Raw genomic sequence first — 24,983 nt, 5'->3', positions numbered from 1 at the left:
GGCAAATGAGAACAATTTGATATAATATCTAAAAAGGTAGCTGAAGCAGGCACTGAGGAGCTTGTTCAAACATTAAAGACACCAAGGTCATCCACTGCATTTTGGGTCATCAACAATAATCCTAACTTTTGACTTGCCACTAGACTTCAGTGATTCGGAAAGAGAGAGTGAGGTTAATGACTTGGTGCAATTTTGCTTTACTTAATTCCAATTCATTCATGGGTCAAGACATCTCTCATGATATTATTGGTGCTCTTCGAAACAAAAGACAAATAAGACTTGAGCAAGATGAATGATCTTTATTAATTGCCTGTTAATAACTAGATCTCCATTTTCCCATCTGAAAAGTCCAAATGAGACCATGGATAGATCTGTCTCACCTACCTTTCTTTCTCTCCCTCCCTATTCTTTTGTTGTTGTTTGTAGGGCAGAGTGGAATGAAGTGAAAAGGAAATAAGGGACTTTTAAGCTCTTAGAGTTCCAAAGTACTTAGCTTAAAACCAAGTCAAGTTTGGTATTACACTGACCCAGGAGATCTCATAATCTGTATTTAAAAGTAGAATATCAATAATCTAACTAGTGACAGCTAGATGATTCAGTGACAGAGTCCTGGGTTCAAGTCTGGCCTAAGACACTTCCTAGCTGTGGGACCCTGGGCAAGTCACTTAACCCCAATTACTTTTCTGCCTTGGAACCAATACTTAGCATCTATTCTAAGACAGAAGGTAAGATTTTTTAAACATATAATTTCTTTATTTCTCCTTTATTCTAAGTCCTTCCCAAACACCCCAAGTGAACATTTGAGAAATGTAGGACCTTTATTTAGATGTAATAAATTAGCTAATGTTCTCATAAAAAGAGATGTTTTCTCCTCTTGCTTCTTTGAAGAGAGGAAGGGCTAAGCATATCAGGCTTTTTTTTTTAATGTTGATTAGTTTTGCTAAACTTTTTCCCTCTTTCTTTTAATTTTTTTTAAGTGATGGAGATAGTTAAGAATTAAGAATACACTAGAAAATATAGGTGATATAAAAACAAAAAATATAAATTAATTTTATTTAAGAAAAGTTTCTAATATGCATAATGATCAGTAAATAAAATTTCATAATAATATATATATAATTTCCTACCCAAGGCACAACTATAGAGTTGGAGAAGACCTTAGAGGCTATCTAGTCTAATCCTCTCATTTTTAAGATGAAGAAACTAATAATTAAAGTAACTTGTCCAATGTCATATGAGCAATAATAACAGGGCTAAGATTCACACTCAGGTCTAAAAATAACAGGTCCAACATTCTTTCCACCACATCATGCTGCCCTTGCACGTGAACAGTCCCCATGAATTGCTGGCATAGTTAGGAGACCATGTGGCCAAACAGACACCATCTTTTCATTCATGGTTGCACCCATTGGTGTTTCCCTCTTTTCTTTCCTCCTTTTCACTCTTATCAGTATGTTACCTGGGATAACTCTCCCACTTCCAACCTAAACCTGCTTTTCATGTCTATTCTGAGCTCATTTATAGACCCAGAGAATAGTATCAACTTAAAAACTAAAAAGGACTTTAGATGCCCTCTAGTCCAACCCATTCATAATATGGATGAGGAAACTGAAGCCTAGTGTCAGTTGATCAATTATTAAACATTTGCTAAGTATATACTATGTGTCAAGCACTGTGTTAACAATAGGGGTAAGGCAAAAGACATTCCCTGCCCTCAAGGAGATGACAATCTCCCAGGGGAGAAGCAGCATGCAAACAACTATATAGTAGTAGTCCCTTGGTAACTGAGGATGACGATTGTCTTTGTGCGTTTTCATCTATGGTGTATAGATGAGTGTGTACAAAGACACTTGTGCGTGAAGGAGATTTAAGTGGAAAAGTCGATGCACAGAGACAGTCCCACTCTCTTGGCGTTGGAAGCCTAGGTCCAGTGGCACGAAAAGTCGTTAGACCTGGAGACTTCCTCAGCTGCATTGGATGGCCATGTTGTCTTTTGTGCTCCAACACACCCTAAGCACTCCACAGTGCTTTGCTGCATCACCCTCTCAGCCATTGAACCATCTTATTGGTTTCTTCCGTCTGTTCGGCCGAAGTAGTCTTCCCATGCTGGGTGAGCAAAGCCCTTGTTCACCAGGGGTCGATGACCCGATGGCTACCCTCACAAGGTTTAGCCGGCATGTCAAAAGCCATTGCCCGGGGTGTGGCTGCTGTCGCATGCTAGCAGCTACTGGGAGCCACAAGTGAGAGCTGGGTGTCAGGTGAGGGTCAGAGGCTGGAGAGCTGCCCTAAGAGGGCATGACAAGCCCTCCATACCAGAGATACTACCCCTCCCTGAGCACCCTCTACACCCCAAACAACTATATACAAACAAGATATATGTGATAAATTGAAAAAAAAATCAACAGAGGGAAGGCATGAAAATTAAGAGACATTGGGAAAGGCTTCCTATAGAAGGTGGGATTTTTTCTGGGACTTTAAGGAAACAACATCCTATGTGTGAGGGAAGTCACTCAAAGTGCCCAGAATAAGGAGATAAAGTGTCTTGCTCAAAGAACAAGAATAAGGAAGGTGTCACTGGATGGCAATGTATGTGATTGGATGCAAGGTGTAAAAAGACTAGAAAGGTAAGGTGGACTGGGTTAGGAAGAGCTCTGAACACCCAACAGAGGATGATGATATCTGATCCTGGAAGTGGCCAATAGCCACCTTATTTAATGGAGTATGGAAGTGGCACCGTGAAACTTTCCCTGTAGGAAAATTATGTTGACAGCTGAATGGAGGATGAATTGGAATGGGAAAAGTATTGTGGCATGCAGACCAATCAGAAGGCTATTTCAGTAGTTTATTGAAGTGATAAGGTACTGTTCCAAAGTGGTGATAGTGTGAGTGGGAAATAGAGTATATGGAAGAGATGTTACCAAGGTAAAATTGGCAGGTCTTGGCAATAGATTAGATTGAGGGGTAAGGGAGGGTAAAGAGAAAAGGATGACAATGAGGTTTCAAGTATGGGTGAATGAAAGGATGGTGATTCATATAATAATAAGAAGACTGTTTGGAAGAAGGGATTCAGAGAAATAGATACTGAGTTCAATTTTGTACTCATGGGCTTAAGATATTTACAGGATGACCAGTTTAAGATGTCCAATGGGCAGTTGGAGATATGGGTGGAGAAGAAAGCTAGGAGTAGACAAGTAGATTTGAGAATAACATCAGCATAGAGATGATAACCAAGTTCATGGGAATTGATGTGATCTGAAACTGAGAGAAGGAGGAGAGAAAAGGGCCCAAGACAGTGCCCAAGGCCACAGACTAGACAGGTAAACCACAAAGCCAGAATTAGAAGTTAGCTCTTCTTGACTACCATTCTGGTGCTCTCTCTCAATGGTACCATATCGCCAAAGCAAAATATGATGGGAAATTATACATTAGGGAATCAAAAGTCCTGCCTTTGAATCTCATCCTTGGTCCTTATTAAATGTAAAATCAAAGGCAAGTCAATGAATCTCCTGGAACTTAGGTTTCTTCATTTGAAAAGTAAGATAGTAATATTTAGACTACCCTTTTAGGGCAATTGTATAAATAATAATGCTTATAAATCTAAAAATACTACATAAATGTGCATTGCTTTTAAGGATCCCCAGTCCCTGAATGTTCTTTACTCATTGATATCCCAGTTCTCAGCTCAGGTCTTGGCAGAGCCCTTCATCATAGATATATAGAGCCACTGTCAGTGGAACAGAACCCTAAGGAATCCCCATTTTTCATTATGAACATGATTGAGGGTAAGATACAGGCTGGGTCCTCAGTATCACAGCTTTAAATGGGACTAGGTTTCCAACATCCCAAGCAGGAACTCTGAATAGAATTTCCCAAGGAACTATTTGACACATAATGTGAAGCAAGAGTACCTGGCATCCTTACAAATATGTATGACAAAATTCGATAGGTGGGAAATGCCTTCATAACAACTAATTTACAAATTAATGTTTGGAACATAGTCCATTACCAAACTGTGGATTTCCTATGCTCCTTTACTAGTCCCCACAGCCCCTGTACAATAGAAGGCAGAGAGTATCTTCTCATCTGAGGTATATTAGCAGCCAAGCATCCTAGTCCCAGTGGGGAAGGCACCCCAGGGGTAATGAATCTTCCAACCTTCCAGCCTTCCCAGATGTCTTCTGAAGTAGTCTAAGACCAATGGAGGGTGTGAAGACAGTAGTTGAGGCAAGAAAGACACCCCTGGTGGGTCTGAAGTCCAAGTCCCACCTTTAATGCTTATTATCTCTAACCTTGGGCAAATTCTTTTGCATCCCTATTCCTTAGTTCTCTCATTTACTAAATGTGGGGATTAGAATAAATGGCCACTGAGGTCCCTTTCAGTTAGAGGAAGACTGGTCTGAAAGGCTGGTGAGTGATAGAATCTATTTCCCAAGCAAGAAATTATTTAAGTCATCTTCAAGAACAGGAGCAGTAGTCCTTCATGGGCTATCACTTGTTAGGGGTAAAGGAGATTCAGGTGAAGAGATAAACAGACCATTAATAAGTCCAATGGGATCTTGCAAAAGAGTGTGCTTTGGGGCCTGATCTATGGGTAATCCTAGGATGTGCTGGGGATGCACGTTTCCTTCTCAGCCGAATTATGTTTTACCTGCTGGCAAAGGGCAACAATTCACTTGTAACAGAGGAAAAGCTGCCAAAAATCAAAAGGAAGCAGCAGGCACAAACCTATAACCTATGCCTGCTTCCCCATCCCCTAGACAGAAAGCCCAGAAAGAGAGCACTCTAAATTCTGCTTGGCAGTTTTCTAGGAGAAGATGATTCTGTTGTAAATTATTGAACTTTTCATTTAAGCTTCATAAATAAGAAAACTCAGACGAAAATGTTATATGTAAGATCAGTTTGGTAACATATAATTCCTATCTCCCTTACTCTCTGTGTCACCCTTCATCTCTGTCTCACAATTCCTTCTTTATTATAGGCAATTGAAGGTCTCAATCAGTTGCCTGAGAGAACTAGTTTATGTCTCAAAGGTAATCTAATTTCAGCAGCCAAGGGGCTTGCCTAGCATATAGACAAGAGACAATTGTATTCTTTATGTGCATCCTAGGGCTCAAGACTTACTTGAGACAAAAACAAACAAACAAACAAAAAAAAAGATGGTGGTGGGAAACAGCCTGAGCCAAAGGATGTGAACTTCATTGATACCCAGGTACCATAAATCATGGGTTTGAGTAGGCACTCAGTGATTCAGGCTTCAGTGGGTTAAAACCAAAGGGAGGACTGGAAATTGTGCCATATACATACGCCAATGGATTTGATACACATCTTCAGATGGCAATTTTCTAATGGATGCTTGACACCCCCACTTACAAATGGATGTTATAATCCATTATATATATATATATATATACATATAATTGCATAATATATATTATATAACCAAGGTAATATGGTGTTGGAGAAAACACTGGGCTAAAAGATTCAGGTTCTGAACCCAACTTTATCCCTTATTTGTTTGGGGGGAGGTTAGAGAAAGAGAGATATCTTGAGTAGGTCATTTGATTTCTCAGTTTTCTTTCTATAAAATGGGTACAAACGGGAGGTCCTAGGTTCAAATCTGGCCTCAGACACTTCCCAGCTGTGTGACCCTGGGCAAGTCACTTGACCCCCATTGCCTACCCTTACCACTCTTCTGCCTTGGAGCCAATACACAGTATTGACTCCAAGATGGAAGGTAAGGGTTTAAAAAAAAATGGGTACAATATTTCCTCTGTACCTACTTTACATCATAGCTCCCAACCAAACAACAGAGATTACCTAACAATGATTGTAACTTGTTTTTCAGGGAAATAGTTCTCCTGAAAGATGCCCCATTGTTAGTTCATGTCATAGGTCTTGGGTTAAATTGTCTTACCCAGCATTTGAGGAAGTTTGCTTTAAAGATTCATATTTAATCCTACATCTAGACTCTTACAGCTTGAACAACTCACTCCATTTCTAGACTGTGTGCATATGCAAACAAATGCAAAATGCATACCAAATGCCTCCAAAGAGAAAAATGCTAAATAAACTCAGAATCAGGGAAGGCTGCATGTAGGAGGTAATCATATTTGGGGGAGGTAGTCACTTTGGGGGAAATAATTTAGTGATTTTCTGAAACATAATGGAGAACAGAGTGCTTTTAACACATGAGGGACCACTTATATAAAAGAAGGGTGCAAGATATGAAATATCACATGAAGAGCAAACTATTTGTCTGGAACAGAGGATGCATGGTGAGTAATTTGAAATAAAACAGGAAATATAGGTGGGAGTCAGATTGCCAAAGGCATTTAATAACAGGCTGAGAAATTCCCTTTTGGGAATAGGTAACCATTGATGTGCTCTGAGTAGGAGAACAGCATGTTCACAGACCAACATTTCAGGATTATCAATTTGGCAGCTGCCTAGAAGATGAATTTAAAAAAGGAGATCTGGAAAGAAGGAAGACTGATTAGAAAGCCATTGCAATAGCCCTGGGGAGAGATGATGAGGTATTGTGCTAAAACATGGATTGTATGAATGGAGAGAAGGAGACAAATAGGAGAGATGTTGTTCAGGGAAGAATGACAAGATTTAACAACTGAATAACATGGGGAGGTTATATGAGAAAGAAGAGTTAAGGATGACTAGAAGACATGAAACTGGGTGACTGGAAGAGCATAGGATCATGGAAGCATAGCTATAGAACAGAAAGGACCTTGAAATCTACCTAGTCCAACCCTTCATTTCATAGATGGGGAACCTGAGGCCCAAGGAAGTTATATGTCTTGCCCAAGTATACAGATAGTAATTCTTAAGAGGTGGGATTGAAACCAAGGTTCTCTGGCTCTAGAGGCAATAATCTTTCCACTAGACTAAGAAGGGTGATACTATCAATAAATATGGAAAGGGTTGGAGATATGGGCTAGGAGGTAAGGGCCTGGCAGAGTATGCTGGATTCCACAATTTAGACATTGAGTTTGAGATGTCTACTGAACATCCGGATAGAAATATCCAATAATTACCAATAACTGATAATACAACACTGAAAATCAAGAGAGATTAGGACTAGATATATGGATTTGGGGAATAATCGCATAGAGGTGATAGTTGAACCCACATTTGCTGTTGAGATCACCAGTGAAGAAAGTATAGAGAGAAAGAAGGGAAGAGAGAAAGCTCAAGACACCCAGGCTTGAGGGACACTTTTTGAGAAATGTAATTCTTCCTTCCTTCCTGTGTCTGGTGATAGATCTCGTACCAGGGACGGAATACGGTGTTGGGATATCAGCTATCATGGACAGTCAACAAAGTGTACCCGCCACCATGAATGCCAGGACTGGTAAGTCAGGACAGTCATAAGGTATTGATACAAGGGATTCAATTTGTATAGACTGATAGGTAAGTAATAATAATGCCTGCTCAAAACCCAAACTGCTCATGTGATCACATAAGCCCAGCTGAATCCAAACTGACTGCCTCTAAGTGGCATGTAAATATTTGTCTTATAGGAGAATTAGTCAGAAAGAAATATCCCTGAAAGTCCATTCCCTTCTCAGCCACTAACACTAGGATGGGGTTGGGGGTGGGGGATGGAGCATTGTGGCAGAAAAGGAATAATCTGATGAAATATTTGAATGTGTTTATCATATGAAGGGATGTTGAGGTCTGTCAGCCCAGGTGAAGTCTCAGCCTTATTCCTCAAAAGATCTGGTCAGTGCTTGGAGATATTCAATCCAACAAGATTTTGTGAAGCACCATTTATGTGCCAGACATTATGCTAGGAACTGAAGTTACAAAGGCAAAAATGAGATAGCCTCCTACCTTGAGGAATTTATATTCCAACTAGAGGAAGAAACACCAATTATAAAGAAAAACAAAAGAGAGAAGGGGGGAGATATTTCAAAATGGCACAGGTGTGGAGTGAAACCAATCTTGGATTGGAGCTATGCTTGACTAGTCAGACTAAGTTTCAGTCTAGTGAATCTGATGAGCTTACCTTGCCAGTTTCCTGAATTCCTATCAGTGGAACCAGTTCTGGGATGATCACTGAGGTTCAGATCCAGACCAAGACAATCTGGAAGGATCGCAAAACCCAAACTGAAAAGAGAAATCCTATCAAATTCTTTACCATCCTATGTCTAGAGATGTCATCTAGAGACCAGGTTAATTCTAGGATCATCCTAGGCTCAGTTATGCCCATCCAGGTTAAAGATACAGGCTCAGTTTGGCCTACGAAATTTCTCCCATAGGAGATTTATTCAAAACTAATCTAGATTACCCAGAGCTCCTTTGACCCAGGATGCCTGAAACTGGTTCAGTCCAGTCCTGTATCCTTGTGGCCTATCTAGGCTCAAAGTGGCTGGAATTAGGAATGGAGGGAGAAGCTACACTGAATTTACAAAGATAGTCACCTCTCTATTTGATTTTAGAATGGTTTTATATTGGGTAACTTGCTCAGAGACAGAGATATATAGGAAGAGAGAGACAGAAAGAAAATGAATGGGAACAAGGAGGATTAATCATGTTCTAAAAAAGACTAAGAATCTGTAAGCAGCCTCCTCCCAGGGGTGGATATATTCCAGGGGTGTCTGAGCTAATAATACCTTTCTGCTGATTGTCCATCTGTTTGCAAGCAGCTGGCTATCTTTCAAAATGCAAGGTGCTAACAAAGTGTGAGATCATTGTCAGCAGTGACAGGCTAATCCTTGTGGCTGGCAGCCCTATCTGATTACCTAGATCCTCCCTGGGCACATAGGCTAAATCCAGGCTGGCTCAAAGTTGGGCTATACTCCCTAAGGCCATTTTTACTTGAGCTGCTTCTGCTGAGCCCCATGGAGATTCTATCTTTTGCCCACAGATCTGGACAGTCCCCGTGACCTCATGGTGACAGCCTCCTCAGAGACCTCTATCTCCCTCATCTGGACCAAGGCCAGTGGTCCCATTGACCACTACAGAATCACCTTTACGCCTGCCTCTGGAATGTCCTCAGAGATCACTGTGCCCAAAGACAGAACATCATACACACTTACAGACCTAGAACCTGGTACTGAATACATCATATCAGTGACTGCTGAGAGGGGCAGGCAACAAAGCTTGGAATCCACAGTGGATGCCTTCACAGGTACTGAATTATAGAAACACCTAAGAGTTCTATTTTGACTTCCAGAGATTAGGCATTGATCCCATACTAGAGGCATGAGAATCCCAAGTCTTAAGGCTGGAAGCGATATTGAGAGTTCTAGCCCCTGCCTACATACTTGTTCCATTCCAAGGGGCCATGTTTTTAAAGATCATCATACTTTTCCATTTGAAATGAACCTAGTGTAACTTATTCTTATTTCAAGAAGGAGAAAGGGGAATGAAAAATGTTTGGAGAGATCAATAGGGCAATGGAAAGGAGAGAGAAATAAAGATTAAGAGAAGAGAGAGAGAGAGAGAGAGAGAGAGAGAGAGAGAGAGAGAGAGAGAGAGAGAGAGAGAGAGAGAGGGAGGGAGGGAGGGAGGGAGAGGGAGAGAGCGGGAGAGAGAGGGAAAGAGAGAAGGAAGAGGGAGAGGGAGAAGGATAAAGCACAGGTAAGGTGAGTCTTTTGGAGGTAGAGGGAGAGAGAGAAAATAAGGGAAAAGGATCAGAAAGAGGAAGAAATAAGAAAGGGAAAGTGAGAGAGGGGAAGAGGAGAGGAAGAGAAAAGGGGAAAAGGAAAAGAGAATGTCAGAACACATGATAAGAAAGGGAAAGCAGAAAGAAAAGATAGTGTAAGGAAAGTCACAGTCCAAAGAGGCTGACATTGTTTCACTCCCTTTTGATAGGCTTTCATATCTTTGAAATAATTAGGAATCTTAGAAAAAGAGATGCTTTATGCTGCTCTGACCTAAAGCAAAGGGATACATAGGAAAATCAGCTTTAGCCCAGTCTTCTGCCAATCCTATTTGGACACCCCCCCCCTTGACTAAAAACATCTTGCTTTAGAATAGCATTTGAATTAGTCAACTAAATACTCTTGGTCCAGAAGAGTAAAATCAGACTCACCTATAAACCTATACCCATTCATCTGTGGGGAAGAACAATTTTGAAGAATGTGTGTGGGGGCCAATCAACTTTTAGTCCCTATTTGCAAGGCTTTTTCAGAATTCCAGAATACTTTATTCTGTAGGTAATAGGTTATGGTTCAGTTGCTGTTAAAATGAATGGGTTCTTCTGTTGCTGGTACATAAGTCTTCAACTTTCCTTTTGGCTTGTAGGTTTCCGTCCCATTACCCATCTGCACTTCTCTCATGTCACTTCCTCCAGTGTAAACATCACCTGGAGTGACCCATCCCCTCCAGCTGACAGGCTCATCCTGAACTACAATCCCCGAGATAAAGAAGAAGAGTCTCTGGAAGTCTCATTGGATGCTACCAAAAGACATGCCATTCTGATCGGTCTGCAACCAGCCACTGAGTATATTGTGAACCTGGTGGCTGTTCATGGGATGGTGACCTCTGAGCCTATTGTGGGTTCCATTACCACAGGTAAAATGGAGTGAGAGAAGGGGAAGGAGAAGAGTAGAAGAAAGGCAGCAGAAAAGACAAAAGCACATTAGGGAAATGAATTTGCTCTTGTGCTTTGAAATCTCGCTATAGTCACTAGGCAAAATTATTGAACTAAACCAGGGTGGCAGTAGGGCTACTACAAACAAGCATTTACTAAACATCAAGCACAGTGCTAGATGCTGAGGATGCAAGCACAAAAGTGGCCCTACCCTGAAGGAGTTTACATTCTATTAATATTGACAGAACAGTTTCATTTTGTTGTTATAAGTCATTTCAGTATATCTGACTTCATGGCCCCATTTGGGATTTTCTTGGCAAAAATACTGGAGAGGCTTAACAGTTTCTTCTCTAGTTCATTTTATTTTATTTTTTTAAACCCTTACCTTCCATCTTGGAATCAATACTATGTATTGATATATGTGATTGATAGGGCTAGGCAATGGGGATTAAGTGACTTGCCCAAGGTCACACAGCTGGGAAGTGTCTGAGGCCAGATTTGAACCTAGGACCTCCTGTCTCTAGGCCTGGATCTCAATCCACTGAGCCAACCAACTGCCCCATTCTCTAGCTCATTTTAGAGATGAAGAAACGGAGGCAGACAGCATTTAAAGACTAGCCCAGGGTCTCACAGTAGTAAGTGTCTGAGGATATATTTGAACTTAGGAACATGAGTCTTCTTGACTCCAAGATAAGCACTCTTTCCCCCTGTACCACCTAGCTGCCTTTGGCTTTGCAGAGAAGCAAGAAAAGACTGTTTATCTTACTCTCAATTCAAAAGATTTCTATTCTGTCAGCTTTAAAGATTTCATAATATGTTGTAATATCTTGTTGATTTTTACCTTCTAACAGCTTCCTCTTTATCCCCATGGACACTTTCTAAGCCAACTAAGTTTCATGTGATTTGCCTGCCTCCCATATAATAAAGTCTTAGTCAGATTACCATCTATGTGATCTTGGCCAAATCACTGAGCCTCTCCAGGTCTCAGTTTCCTCATCTGTAAGATAAGGCAACTAGATGGTCTCCAAGTCCCCTTCAGGATCTAGCTAATGCCCATGATCCAATAATTTAGTATATGGCTTCAGTCACATCTTCAGAGTCTTGCATAAGACTCTCCATGAGTAATGTGTTAGACCGAGATCTGCCCGTGGTGGCAGAGATGGCATTCACTCAGTGAGCCCTTGTCTAAGATGCTGTTCAAATCTTTCCCCTTGTTAGAATGTGAACTCCTTGAGAACAGGGACTATCTTGCTTCTGTTGGCAGGTAGCACTGTTCTTTGAACATTGTAAATACTTAATAAATGTTTCTTTTTATTCATCATTCATTAATACCACAAACATTATTGGCTTAGACTAGACAGAGAAGGAAAGAGACTTGGTTGTTATTTTTCTGAATCTGTGCCCTCCCCCCTCACCCCCCACATCCTGACCCTCCAGGGATCGACCCTCCTAAAGAAATAATAATAAGTAATGTTACCAAGGACTCTGTGACTGTCTCCTGGAGCCCTCCCGTTGCATCTTTTGACTATTATCGAGTATCCTATCGACCCACACAAGGTAAGTGATGACTAATTTATTTAGTTTAACAAGAATTAATATGTGGCACAGGGTAAAGAATTCCGGTGTACCAAGGCTCAAATGTTGGCTCTGCTCTCTTCTTCATTTGTGACCTTAGGTCAAGTCACTAAATTCTCTTGATTTCAACTTCCTTATCAGTAAAATAAAGATGTTGGAATAGGTGACCTCTAAGGTCTCTCTCAGCTCTGATTCTGTGAACTATGAACTTAAATAGTCTTTGGAGTTGGGGAAGTATTATTATAGAACAATAATTACCAACCAGAGGGCAACAGACCCATCCTTGCCTGCCTTTTTTTTTCTTTCCATAGTAATTTTATGATGTTCTACCAAATTAGTTCAAAGATTTAATTCCATTTGATTAAAAAAAAAGCAGTGGGATGCCATTAAAATCTTGCCTACATCCTACCCCAATCCTAGAACAAAGTATAATATAGTTCATTAAAATCTGGGAGAAAAAAATTAGTTGTTAACCAGCAGTGCTAACTAATTCCTGTTGTGTGATATTGAGAAGTGATGTATCCTGCTAAGAGGAGATGGTATGGACCAGGAGGCTGAACTAGATGACCTCAATTGTTTCTTTTGTTGAAAAGAAGCCAGGGGGAGCGGTGTAAGGGTGGTAGAAGACCTCAAAAACCCATCTCAAAAATTCCTTGGTTCTTTGAGTCTTCTGTTCCTTCCAAATCTAGAATTCTGTAATTTTATGGAAGACAAGATGCTTTAGCAAAAGTGGGGGAGTGAAGTCTAGGACTGGAGCCCCAAGGGATATCTTCAGAAATAGCAGAGGTGCCTTGATACTAGAACATTTGGCAAGGGGCTCACCCAATCTCTGCCATACTGGACAAGCTATAAGTCAAAGGAAACTGGCATTGGGCTCTGCCTTTCATGTCCAGCTCTTGCTGAAGCCTGGTTCATGATGAGATGCAGGGAATAATTCTGCCCATGATGAGGGGAATGGAGAGTTTGCCAAAGATTCCGTCCCATGAAGTGCCAGGATAATTTTTGCAGCCAGGCTTTTTGATGCTGACCAGGTACATGGGGGAGAAGAGCAGTGCCTCAAAAGTTGCCATCTCATAGACAAACCAACTAGCATCCACTGTTTTTAATATCTTGAGTTAGAGGAACCTTGAATCTCACTAAATCCTTAGTCTCTAACTTCATTGTTCCTCAGTCCAAATAGCCATTTGTATCTCCCCTTTGTGCTATATACTGGCATTCCTGAAATATTGGAAGACATTGCTAAAATCTAACACTAAGCTTTTATTCTTCTTAGTGGGGAGACTAGACAGCTCGGTGGTGCCCAATACAGTCAATGAATTCACCGTCACCAACCTGTACCCAGCTACAGAATATGAAATCAGCCTAAACAGTGTTCGAGGGCGAGAGGAAAGTGAGCGCATCTGCACACTCGTGCATACAGGTAAGATGTCTCTCACCACTGGCACCAGATCCTGGGCATTCATCTTCTCTTTCAAAGGTGGTTTACATGCAGCAATAGAGTATCATGGAAAGAGTATGGGACTAGGATTAAAGAGACCTGGGTTCTAGTTCTAACTCCACCATGAAACTAGGGGAATCAATTTGACTTGTCTGTATCTCAATTTCCTTATCTGTGAAATGGGGATAATAGTATATGTCATGTCTATTATGAAGATTAAGCAAGATCACTTTTATTAAGGAATCCTGGAAACTAAGGCACTCTACAGATGTAATCTATTACTCTCTCAGCAACCTCTGTTTTGGAGGGACTCCGTTTCTCCAGTTTTGCCCTAACCACTGGGTACCTACAGTAATAAAAGTAGGAGGAGTAAGAAGTGAAGTCCTTGGTCCCTAAAACAGAGGATCAGCTTGGGTCAGCAACAAGTGACTCCAGTTTGGTGGAGTCAGGAGTGTGTTGGAGCTAGTTCAGACCAATTTGTGAGAGCTAATTGTTCAAATTTTAACATGAGCATTTACACCACAAAATAAGCAAATTCTTGATTTATTATTTCATTGATTATCTTGACTTAAGAAAATGGAAGACAGTGTTAATCAGTGTTAATGATGCTGACTGAATTTTAAAATACATTATGAATGCTTTTTTTTGGGGGGGGGAGAGCTAGTTGTTAAACATTTATCAGGTGTGTGAAGGTCAGTGGTTCCCTGAATAATGCTAGGCAATTCATAATTTCCAAAACTCAACATGCCCCTCTGTAAAATTGTAGTACCAATCATTCATTGCCTACAAGGTCTTGGATTTATTTTTAAATAAGATTTATTAATGTTAAAGTGGACAGGAAGCTTGACTTGGAGTCAAGACACCTGAGTTCAAAACTTGCCTCTGGCCCTAGGAAATTCACTTTGCCTCATTCTCATCCCTGATAAAATGAAAGGCAAGGATTTTGTGTCTTCTACTATCCCTTATAGTTCTAAATCGATGATCCTTTGTCTTTTGTCTTTTCATTGAAGTCTTTCCCCTAGATTGACCCTTCTTTCGTCACAAAGGAAAATAATTATGCAAAAACATCCAATACAGAAACCTTGTCTGACATTGTCCTAGTTAAAGATCCCATCTCCATCTCTGCCCCAACGCAGAGGCAGAGATTTATTTAATTATCTCTTCTCTAGCACCTTCACTGATTTTTCCATTACTCAGAGTTAGGAGTGTCAAGAATTTCAGGGAGCATTTACACCCAGACTTAGCTTCTGATGTGGAAAGTGGTCTATTACAAAGCATGAAGCATACGGAACCTTTCTAAGCTTTCACTGATGGAAGGAAGTTGCTGTATAAACACTGAATCATCCCCAGACAGGTGAGAATCCATCCTATTTTTAAAGCACTCTAGAAAAGGAAATTCCAGTCTCCCTTGGCAACTCTCTCCAATGCTAACTGTCTGTGTTGGGAAAGCCCACTATAAATGTGATCTAAATCCCTCAAAGGATCCCTACCTTTGCTTTTTTATTCATAACTAGGGGAATGGGAAGAGCCCTGGACTGGGATTTAGGACAGATTTAAGTCCAGTTCCTGCCTTCGATGCCTATTAATTGGGGCCAAGTCATTTTGCTGAGCCTCAGTTTACTCTTCAGAAAAATGAGGAGGTTGGACCAGATACTTCTGAGGTCCCTTCCAGTTCCCTCATTTGCAGAATAACTAAACAGCTAAGTCCCCATTAGTGCACATAATCTCATATGATTCAATTTAATGCTGCATATTTCCATTGTGCTGCAACCAATTAACATATTTTGCATAATTAAAACTTCAAATAGCACTAATTTGAATACATGGACTACTTGAGAGGATTCATTGTTTACACTAATTATTTGCTTGACAGGGTCTTGTGGGGATCAAAGAAATAATGTGTGCAAAGTGCTTTACAATCCTTAAAGAGCTACATAAACATCATTATTGTCGTTATTGTTATTATTGCTCAGAGAGGTAAAGAATAGATAGTCAGTCTGTTTTTAAATTCTTTCCTGAAGGGCAAAACCCATAGTTTCTTCATCAGTCTTAGCCCAGCTAGTCCACTTTATTACCCACTTCTGTCTGGTCCCTCAGCAAGAGTACTCTGCCCAGAGAGGGGCAATATTATATGAAAGAAATTATAGTGAGGTTAAACAGAAAGACAGAGCTCAAGTCCTAATTGTGGTACTACCGTTACTACTACTAATAACAATTAGTTATTAAAATTAAAATTTAATGTAATTTTTAAAAATTAATTTAATTTTTAAAAGTTAAAATAACTAAAGTAATAAATAAATATAATAAATCATTCTTATCACTAGCATTTACATTATACATTAAGATTTATTTACAAAAAAATAAGATTTATTTTAAAAACACCTTTACATATATTATCTCATTTTATCCTCACGATAAGACTGGGAAGTAAGTGCTATTATTATCTCCCATTTTACAGATGATGAAACTGAGACTCATAGAGATGAAGTAACTTACCTAGGGTCACACAGCTAGTAAATGTCCAAGGAAGGTTTCAAACACATGTCTTTCTGACTCTACTTCCAACACCCTGTCTACTATACCATTTAGCTAACTGCCCTCTCATTAATGCTAATATTTGTATAGCACTTTAAAGTTTGGAAAGCATTTAATAAATGTTACCTCTTTTAGTCCTCATAACAACTCCAGGACATATGTACTATTATTATCCCTAATCTACAGAGAGATTAAATGACTTTCCCAGGGTCATATAGTTAATAAGGGTCTTAAGTGATATTTGAATTTGGGTGTCCAGGATCCAGATGCAATGCTCTATGCACTAAACATCCTTGCTTTTTCCTCACTTCCTAATTGTGTTCATTTGGTAAGGTCAGTAGCTCTGAATCTCTATTTCCTCTCTCGCCTCAATGGATTGTTGTGAGGTTCAAATTGAACATGTGTAAAGTATTTTGTAATGTTGATATAATTCTGTATAAATCCACTCTACATTTTGTAAATTCAATATAAATATACCTTACATTTTATAGTCTATATTTTAGAAATTCTCTATAAATACATTGTACAACATATCATATATAATATATAATACAATGCATTATATATCCAATATTTTGTGTCCTACATAATATATTATCTATCTATAATATTTTGTGTTCTATATAAAAATATTCATATTATGCAATATATTATATATCCAATATCCAATAATGTATATTATATACATTGTATATAAAACATATTAGATATACGATACTTTGTGTGTTCCATATACCTTTTATAGCATCACAATATGCTAATATTTATATGCCATGTAACCTGTTATTTATCATTTCATATTCTTATATACTACACATACTATATTATGTTTTACTACATAATCTATATATTATATAACCAATTCAGTAAGAATTTATTAAGCACCTGCTTCGATGACTTTGAGAAAAAAGTAAGGCTGATGACTTTGCGCAACTTTGCCTCACTTAAATCGAATTTACTCACAAGATACATCACCTCTTGATATCATTGGTCCTCTTTGAAAATAAAGGGTGAATAACTATGAGGCAGATGATTTGATGGAAGCAGACCTGGCACTGGAGTCAAAGGACCTCAATTAAAATCCTGTTGTTGATAGATATTGCCTGTGTGACTCTGGACAAGTGACTGGACCTCCTTGGGCTTCTCTATCATCAGCTGTAAAATGAGAAAGTTGGACTAGCTCGCCTCCATTTCTGAGTCTATGCTCCTATGGACAGGTTTCTATACATTTTAATTTAAGCCTCTTCTGAACAACCTTGTAGCCCAAGACATCTGTCTGCCTAAACCATCCATCTTTCCCACCTTAGCCATAATTACAGTGAATAGGGAAAGGGTGGCACTTCCTCAGCAGGCAACAGCTTCAGTTAGCCCCAATGTTGAGGAATTTTCTTGCACCCACCCACCCCCAACCCCATTAGGCCAGAGACAATGATCTTCAGGATGAATGAAAATGATTGACTTCTGGGATTCTTCATTGCTTCTTCTTACATTGTGACCAGTTTAGGAAAAACATCTGTAAGGCAATGCAAAGATTCCTACAAGAACATGAGCTCCTTTCACAACAGGATTCCAAAGGACAAGCTAACCTCTTCCTTATACTAGATTGTTTTCCTGCTTCAAGCCTTGCCATACTTTCATGGAATCCCTCTTCCCATCCCCAATTCATTTGGAAAAATAAGTGGGTCAGAGAAAAGAGCAAAGATCCAGCTTCCTATGTATGCTAAAGCATGGCTCCTAGTTGTGTTTTTAAAACAATGGGTGGAGGTGACTGAGTCTAAGAACTAGTACCCAGTGAGCCATGGAAAGCTGCTGCTTCAATCTGCATAAGAATGTTAGAAATCTAGGCTCTTTGCCACTGGAAATATTTTATCTGAGGAATTTCAGACTCAAGTTCTGAGGAGTTTCCTGGCCTAAAGTAAAAGAAGATAGGGGAAATCTCTCGTCAGTCTAAAACATATTGTCTAATTGGATACTCTGTAAAGCTTCCATATGTCCAATAGTCCATGGATCTCATTGGGGAAAGTGCATTTGGTCCAATGATACATGATACAATTCCTCTGCATCCTCACTTTCATGGTTCTTGCTTATAGTCTCCCATGAATCCTCAATAGATTCTCTAATTATCACTCCGGTGCTTCCTCAAAGCTAGAGGTTCATAACTTTTTGGGAGTTAGGGGACTCTTTGGCAGTCTGGTGAGATCTATGGACCTCTTCCCAGAATAATGTTTTTAATGATTGAAAGAAATTCAAATTTTCATTTAGAGATTAGTGAAGGTAATTAATAATAAATAATAATATATTATTTTTAATGAAACCAAAAGGTAATTTTCCCCATTCCTGTTCTTGAAACTCCTGAAATCTATTCATTGATTCTATGGTCCCCAACTTAAGAAAGGCCTTCTCTTGGCCTTTTATAATTCTGTGAGCATCACTGAATCATTCAAATGGTCATGTCCATCTGTTTAAACCATAAAGACTTCTATAAATCTGATCTAGCCTCATCATCACCACTGCCACCACCACCATTATTGCAGCTTTTAATTATGAAAAGGTGCCCCTAAAGCAGATGTTCAATGATAACCAATCAGAAATGGTCATTAGCACCAGCTTTCCTCACCAGAGTTCAGGTATTCCTAGTCTGTGAGTTTACAGTTTGCTTTTGGGGGTTCTAAGGTCTCATAGACAGATTTTAAATGTGTTACCTAGAGGTCCCTCTCCATATAGGTCCCTCTGAGAGACATGACTCAGGAAGTTACCCAGATATCTTATTTCCAAAATTTTATTTTGGGGTTCTCAATTTCTGTTTGATGAGGAAGTTAACTCCACCAATGCAAGGGTCCTGGGACAATGAGAGCTGAAGGGAGTTTCTGACTTGAAGGTGGTCTTCCAGGGTATTCTGCTTTCTATCAATAAAAAGTGCTGTCAAACTCAAATAGAAATGGTGGGGCTGAAGGAGGGGATTAAGCCTCACACAAAGATTGCCGAGGGGTCACATATTAACTGAGAAAACCACAAATGGACATAAAATATATTTTGTTGTATGTTTAATTTATTTTTTTAAAATTTCACAATTATCCTGAACTCTGAACTGTACTTTGTAGGTACAATCAGGAATGTACGATGCCTTTCCAGCTATGCCATATTGCTTCTTACTATTTCTAGCTTTTCTAAAATGATGACCCTTTACCTCACCTGGGTCTCCCTTGTAGTAGCCAGTGATACAAAATTCCTGTATAAAAAAGTTTTTAAGATTTTCTGTGTTTGGGCAACCTAAAGTTTTAGGTCTGCTTAGGGAATGAGAATGGTAGGCAGGCTCAGGATACTCAAGTAAATTTGTCATTGTTGTTCAGTCATTTCAGTTGTGTCTCACTCTTCATGACCTTATTTGGAGTTTTCTTGGTAAAGATACTGGAGTGGTTTGCCATATTCTTCTCCAGCTTATTTTACAGATGAGTAAACTGAGGCAAACAGGCTTAAGTGACTTTCTCAGGATCAAATATCTAGTAAGAGTCTGATGCCAAATTTGAACTTAGGTGGTTTTCCTGCCTCCAGGTTAAGTACTCCACTCAGCTGCCCAGAAAATAGAGAAAGACCAACAATCTTGGACATTGGTCCCAAAAAATTTAAATTGATTCAGATTAATGTAAATTAGCAACCATTTATAAAGTGCTGTGCTAGAAACTGAAAATATAAAGTGGAACACATTATGGTCCCTGCCCTTAAAGAACTGACAATCCGATTGGAGAAATAAGAAAAAAAAACATACATTAGAATAAGGAAATATAGGGGCATCTGGGTAGCTCAGTGGATTGAGAGTCAGTCCTAGAGACAGGAAGTCCTAGGTTCAAATCTGACCTCAGATACTTCCCAGCTGTGTGACCCTGGGCAAGTCACTTAACCCCCTTTGCCTAGCTCTTACCACTCTTCTGCCTTAGAACTAATATACAGTATTGATTCCAAGACAGAAGGTAAGGGTTTAAAAAAAAGGAGGATAAGGATATATAGTTAAAACCTCCCCTACAGTTAGAGATACTCAACATCAGAAAGCTATCTCAGGAAGTAATTATAAAAGTAATAATAATGAAAATAGCACCTAGAGAGGCAGTGTAGGGTAGAGGGGAAAGATCTAGATTTGGAGTAGGGGGATTTATGTTCAAATCCTGGTTCAACCACTCACCCCCTCTCTGGGCCTCATTTTCCTCATCTGAAAAATATGGTGTTGGACTAGGTGGTATCTTGGGTTCCTTCCAGTTCTATAATCTATGATTTTAGGAACTAATAATTTCATGGTGCTCTTAAACTTGTGAAGTGCTTTACAGATATAATCTTATTTGAGGTAGTGATTTTCCCATCATTACAGGTCTTCTAGCAAAGTCTAGATTGCTCTTGGTCAGAGATATTGGTAACCTCTTTGGTTGTGGGTCAGACTGGATAGCCTCTGAGCTCTCTTCAGATTCTAGGATTGTAAGAAATGTGCAGAAGAAGTCTAAATGGAAGCATTATTAGATGTTTGAAAAGGGAGAGAGAATTTCTAGCTTTGAGAGGGGGAGAGGATAAGGGGGAAGAGTGGGAGGGATGAGGGAAGACTTCATGAAGGAAATAGTACCAGAGCTGAGCCTTGAAGAAGAAAGTTGATTTAAAAAATAAGAGATGGAGGATGCCCTCCAGGCAGGTATGGTATAATATTCAAAGGCAAGGAGCTACTAATGTACTAGCCTTTGGGGAAGAAACTAACAGAGCAAGATTCCTCCTTAGGGGGTGAGAGAGAATCAGAAGCATATCCTCAAGTGAACAAACCCCATCTGTCCAATAAGAAATACTGACACCTCTCAAGTTGCCTTCTGTGTCCAGAAAAAGGATGTCTATCAGCAGAGAGGCCATTCTGAGTACCTAGAATAGGCTTCTCACTTGAAATGAGATTGGAGAGGTTTAATATATTTCCTGGGTCCAGGTGCCATGCTGGCTAGCTGTACTTCTGCCACCTAACATCCTTTCCTTTGGGTTGAAAGCATGACTTTCTCCATGCATTACTTTTTAAACAAATTAAAATGCAAATAGATCAGGAAGAGTAAATTGAATCACTAACATCTTTAGTATGAGTGAGTTGATCAGATGGCTTTTTTCCTAACAAGATAAAACTTAGTTTAACCGTTTCACAAGTATATGCCTTATCTTTCCAACTTGATTATAAACTTCTAGATGATTAGCTGCCTAGAGTTCTTTTCCTTTCCCCTCCAGTGTTTAGGATTAAGCTATGTGTTCATAGATGGAATACTTGCTCAATAAATGCTAGCTGGTTGGCTTAACAGAAGAATAAGTATATGAACCAAGTGGAAGGAGAAGGGCAAGATGAGAGAGACAATCAGGAAAGAATCAGAAAGAGCATTGGATTCAGGCAGAATCTAGTCCTCACCTTGACTCTAATTAGCTGCGTGACTTTGGATGAGTCACTACCCAGACAGTGTTCTCATCTATAAAATGACCTTTTCAGTCTCTTCCAGGTCTAATATTCTTTGGCTCTCTAGGCAAGGTCATGAGATTGAACAGGCACAGGAGAGGTCAGAGGATGTGAAAGACAAGCTTCTTTTGCTTTGCAATTTTGCCTAAGATTGCCCTTGTCCCATAGAAAAAACCATGCTGCCCTGGAAAGAATATTAGATGTGGAGTCAGAAGTCATGGACTCAAATCCTAGTTCTGCTATTCTCTTAAGCATGTAGGCTGGCTGATGACTTTGTACAACTCTGCCTCACTTAAAATCAAGCACGAGTAAGTAAAGACATCATCTTGTGGTATCTTTGGTCTTCTTCAAAACAGCCTTGGCATATCACTCGAGAATCTTTGGGTCTCATTCCATCTGTAAAACTAAGGCATTGGACAAGGTGATCTCTGTTGCCTCTCTTAGCCTTAAATCTGTGATCTGTTCTTAACTGGATCCTGCCTGGTGAAAGGTTGTTGTTACTCATCCTACCCTCTTGCCCTCTCCCCCTTTACTCCCTACCCCCATCATCTAACATTCATCATTCCCTTTCAGCCATGGACAATCCAGTAGATCTGATTGCCACCAACATCACCCCGACTGAAGCCCTGTTAAAGTGGAAATCACCTGTGGGTGAAGTTGAGAACTATGTCCTTGTCCTAACACACTTCACAGGTAGGATTCTCTAAACTTGGATGAGGGAGTGGGTGTGCATACATACATGTGTGCAATGGGACTGAGTTGGGGGAATGGAGAGAATGTAGGAATAACTATCCTCCTTGGAAAGGAGACAACAAAGCAGTTACTATAAATCCAAGAACAAGAGGAGCAAGAAGCCTCCTTTATCTCCCCTCAAACATGCCAAAACATAACAAAAGGCAACCAAACTAAAAGTGATGGTTTGCCAATCTGTCTACAAATAGTTACTATGCCCTTACTATGGGCTAGGCACCATGTTCACAAAGAAAGGTAAAAACAGTTCATGTTCTCAAGGAGCACATAGTCTAATGGGGAAGATAATGTATAAGTAATAATGCTATTTATAATATGTATATATAATATACAATTTATAATATAAATAAATAAAAATATGATATATTATATATACATATATACATATATATGTGTATATATATATATATATATATATATATATATATATATATATATATTACAGAGGCAGCTAGGTGGCTCTCTGTGCATAGAAAGCCAAGCCTGGAGACAGGAGGTCCTGGGTTAAAATTTGACCACATTTTTTAGCTGTATGACCCTGGATAACTCACTTAACCCCAGTTGCCCAGTTCTTGCCACTCTTCTGCCTTAGAACCAATATTTAGTATTGATTCTAAGACAGAAATTAAGGATTAAAAAAATCTATACAGTATGAATGGAAAGTAATCTCAGGAGGAAGGCCACAGAGAACACAGAGCCAGAAATCAAAAAACCTGCCTTCAAATCCTATCCCTGTCATTGATTACCTTTGTGACTTGGGGCAAAGTCATTTAACCAATCTAGGTCTCAGTTTTATTCTTCATAAGTTGGAAGGGGGTTAGACTAGATGAAATCTAATAGCCTTTTTAGCTCTAGGTCTATATTTTAAGATTCTGCAATATTGCCTTCAGTTTTAAGTGAACCTTTCCTAAGCCAACATTTCTTATTTATTACATATCCATATGCACCTAATTTCAGTTGCCGGAGAAACCATCCTAGTGGATGGAATCAATGAAGAATACCAACTTGTGGACCTGCTTCCTAATACTCACTACACAATCACCATGTATGCCACCAATGGACCTCTTACCAGCAGCACCATTAACACCAACTTCACCACTCGTAAGTGCCTAAGCATTGACCTAACCTCCCAAAGGGTGCAATCTCTGTCTATGTAGGAGACATGTTCCAATATGTTAGACTAGTCCATGCATCTTAGGGGAGTATTACAAAAAAAAAATCTGAGGCAACTAGGTGGCATCATGGATAGAGCACTGGACTTGCCCTACTCTTCATGATCTCATTTGGAGTTTTCTTGGCAAAGATAATGGAGTGGTTTACTATTTCCTTCTACAGCTCCTTTTACAGATGAGGAAACTGAGGAAAATAGGATTAGGTGACTTGCCCAGGTAGCACAGCTAGTATCTGAGGCTACATTTGAATGCAGTTCTTCTTGACTCCAGACCTAGTTGCTCTCCACTGCACCATCTAGCTGCCCTTGGATTTAGTTACCCTATGAGTTATGCTTTTATACAGCAATATGCTAAAAACCAGGAGAGACCTACAGGTAATTAAGACACAATTCCTGCTGTAACAGAACTAACGGGTTTTGTCTTTTAACCTCAAAGCATAATACCATTCTTGTCACACAGTAGGGACTCCATCAAAGTTCCTACTTTGGGGGCTGAACTGAATTGAATCAAATCTAGCAGTGAGGCTATAACAGGCACAAATATCGCATACGATTCAATAAATGTGATAAATATAGAGAGGAGACTATAAGGAGTATTTCAGCACCATAAAAGAGACAGAGCATTTACCGAGTGCCACTTGGTAAAGACAGTGTTCCAGCCTCAAGTCTCTGATGTGATCCTTAGCTTTTGATTTAGCACAAGTCTCAGAGACTGGAGGCACTGGGGTCAGGTGCTAGGGGACTTTCTCTAACAGTAGAATGATGAGGCACTGAAGGATAGAAACTAGTCCAATAATCTACTGGGTTACAACAAAGAGCCTGCAAACTGCCACTTATGTACCTGTGTGAGTCATAGAGGCCAGTGAAAGTGAGCTTTAACTCTGGGCAAATCAGAAGAAAATCTATTTTAGCTGCTTCCTGTCATGCCAGGGCTTAAGCAGCAGGATCAGATAGGAAAGGTCAGACTGTGAATCCAGAAGAGGCTGATGGATAGCATAGATCTGGACAGGAAGGTATCCCATCCCAAAGTCATCTCTTTAGGAGATGGATGTTGTGAGGGTACCACAAAAAATAGATGGGGATCAGGCCAGTGGGCAAAAGATTTACACAAACAAAGAAGGACCAAGGGTCCTGGGAGCAGGGAGTGTGGCAACCCCAGTCTGATGATGGTTTTGTATATTACCACCTGCTCCTTGGAAGGCATGCCCCACAGACTCCACCTTGACCCATCATGGCACCCAGTAGTCTCCATCAGAGCACAATTGAACCGTGCTCTCTCTCCCTAGGAAGATTCTTTTTCTGGGACCTCAATAATTATTCTCAATAATCTCTACAAGTTGGTCCCATTCCTTTCTAGGTTCTATAGCTTACTGCAATAACCCCATCATTGGTCTCCCTGTCTCAAGTCTCTCCCCACTCCAATCCATCCTCCCTACATCTGTCAAAGCAATTTTTCTTAATCATAAGTACAAACTTAAAACTATCTTACTCAATAAAGTTCAAA

At 39.7% G+C, this 24,983-nt stretch overlaps 1 protein-coding gene across 7 annotated transcripts in view; it reads left to right on the top strand.

The window, feature by feature from the left end:
- TNR (tenascin R) overlaps positions 1-24,983 on the top strand; it is a 718,245-nt gene that overhangs the window by 648,328 nt on the left and 44,934 nt on the right. For all 7 annotated transcript variants that reach the window (XM_056815577.1, XM_001373475.3, XM_056815578.1 and 4 more), the window contains 7 exons: positions 7,274-7,363; positions 8,882-9,145; positions 10,264-10,533; positions 11,990-12,109; positions 13,401-13,547; positions 22,132-22,251; positions 23,266-23,409. In XM_056815577.1, the coding sequence (XP_056671555.1) occupies positions 7,274-7,363; positions 8,882-9,145; positions 10,264-10,533; positions 11,990-12,109; positions 13,401-13,547; positions 22,132-22,251; positions 23,266-23,409 (1,155 nt within the window). The remainder of the gene's footprint in view (positions 1-7,273; positions 7,364-8,881; positions 9,146-10,263; positions 10,534-11,989; positions 12,110-13,400; positions 13,548-22,131; positions 22,252-23,265; positions 23,410-24,983) is intronic.

Source organism: Monodelphis domestica, chromosome 2 (genome assembly GCF_027887165.1).
Source record: "Monodelphis domestica isolate mMonDom1 chromosome 2, mMonDom1.pri, whole genome shotgun sequence".
NCBI lineage: Eukaryota > Metazoa > Chordata > Mammalia > Didelphimorphia > Didelphidae > Monodelphis > Monodelphis domestica.
This window is presented reverse-complemented; position numbering and strand designations above follow the sequence as displayed.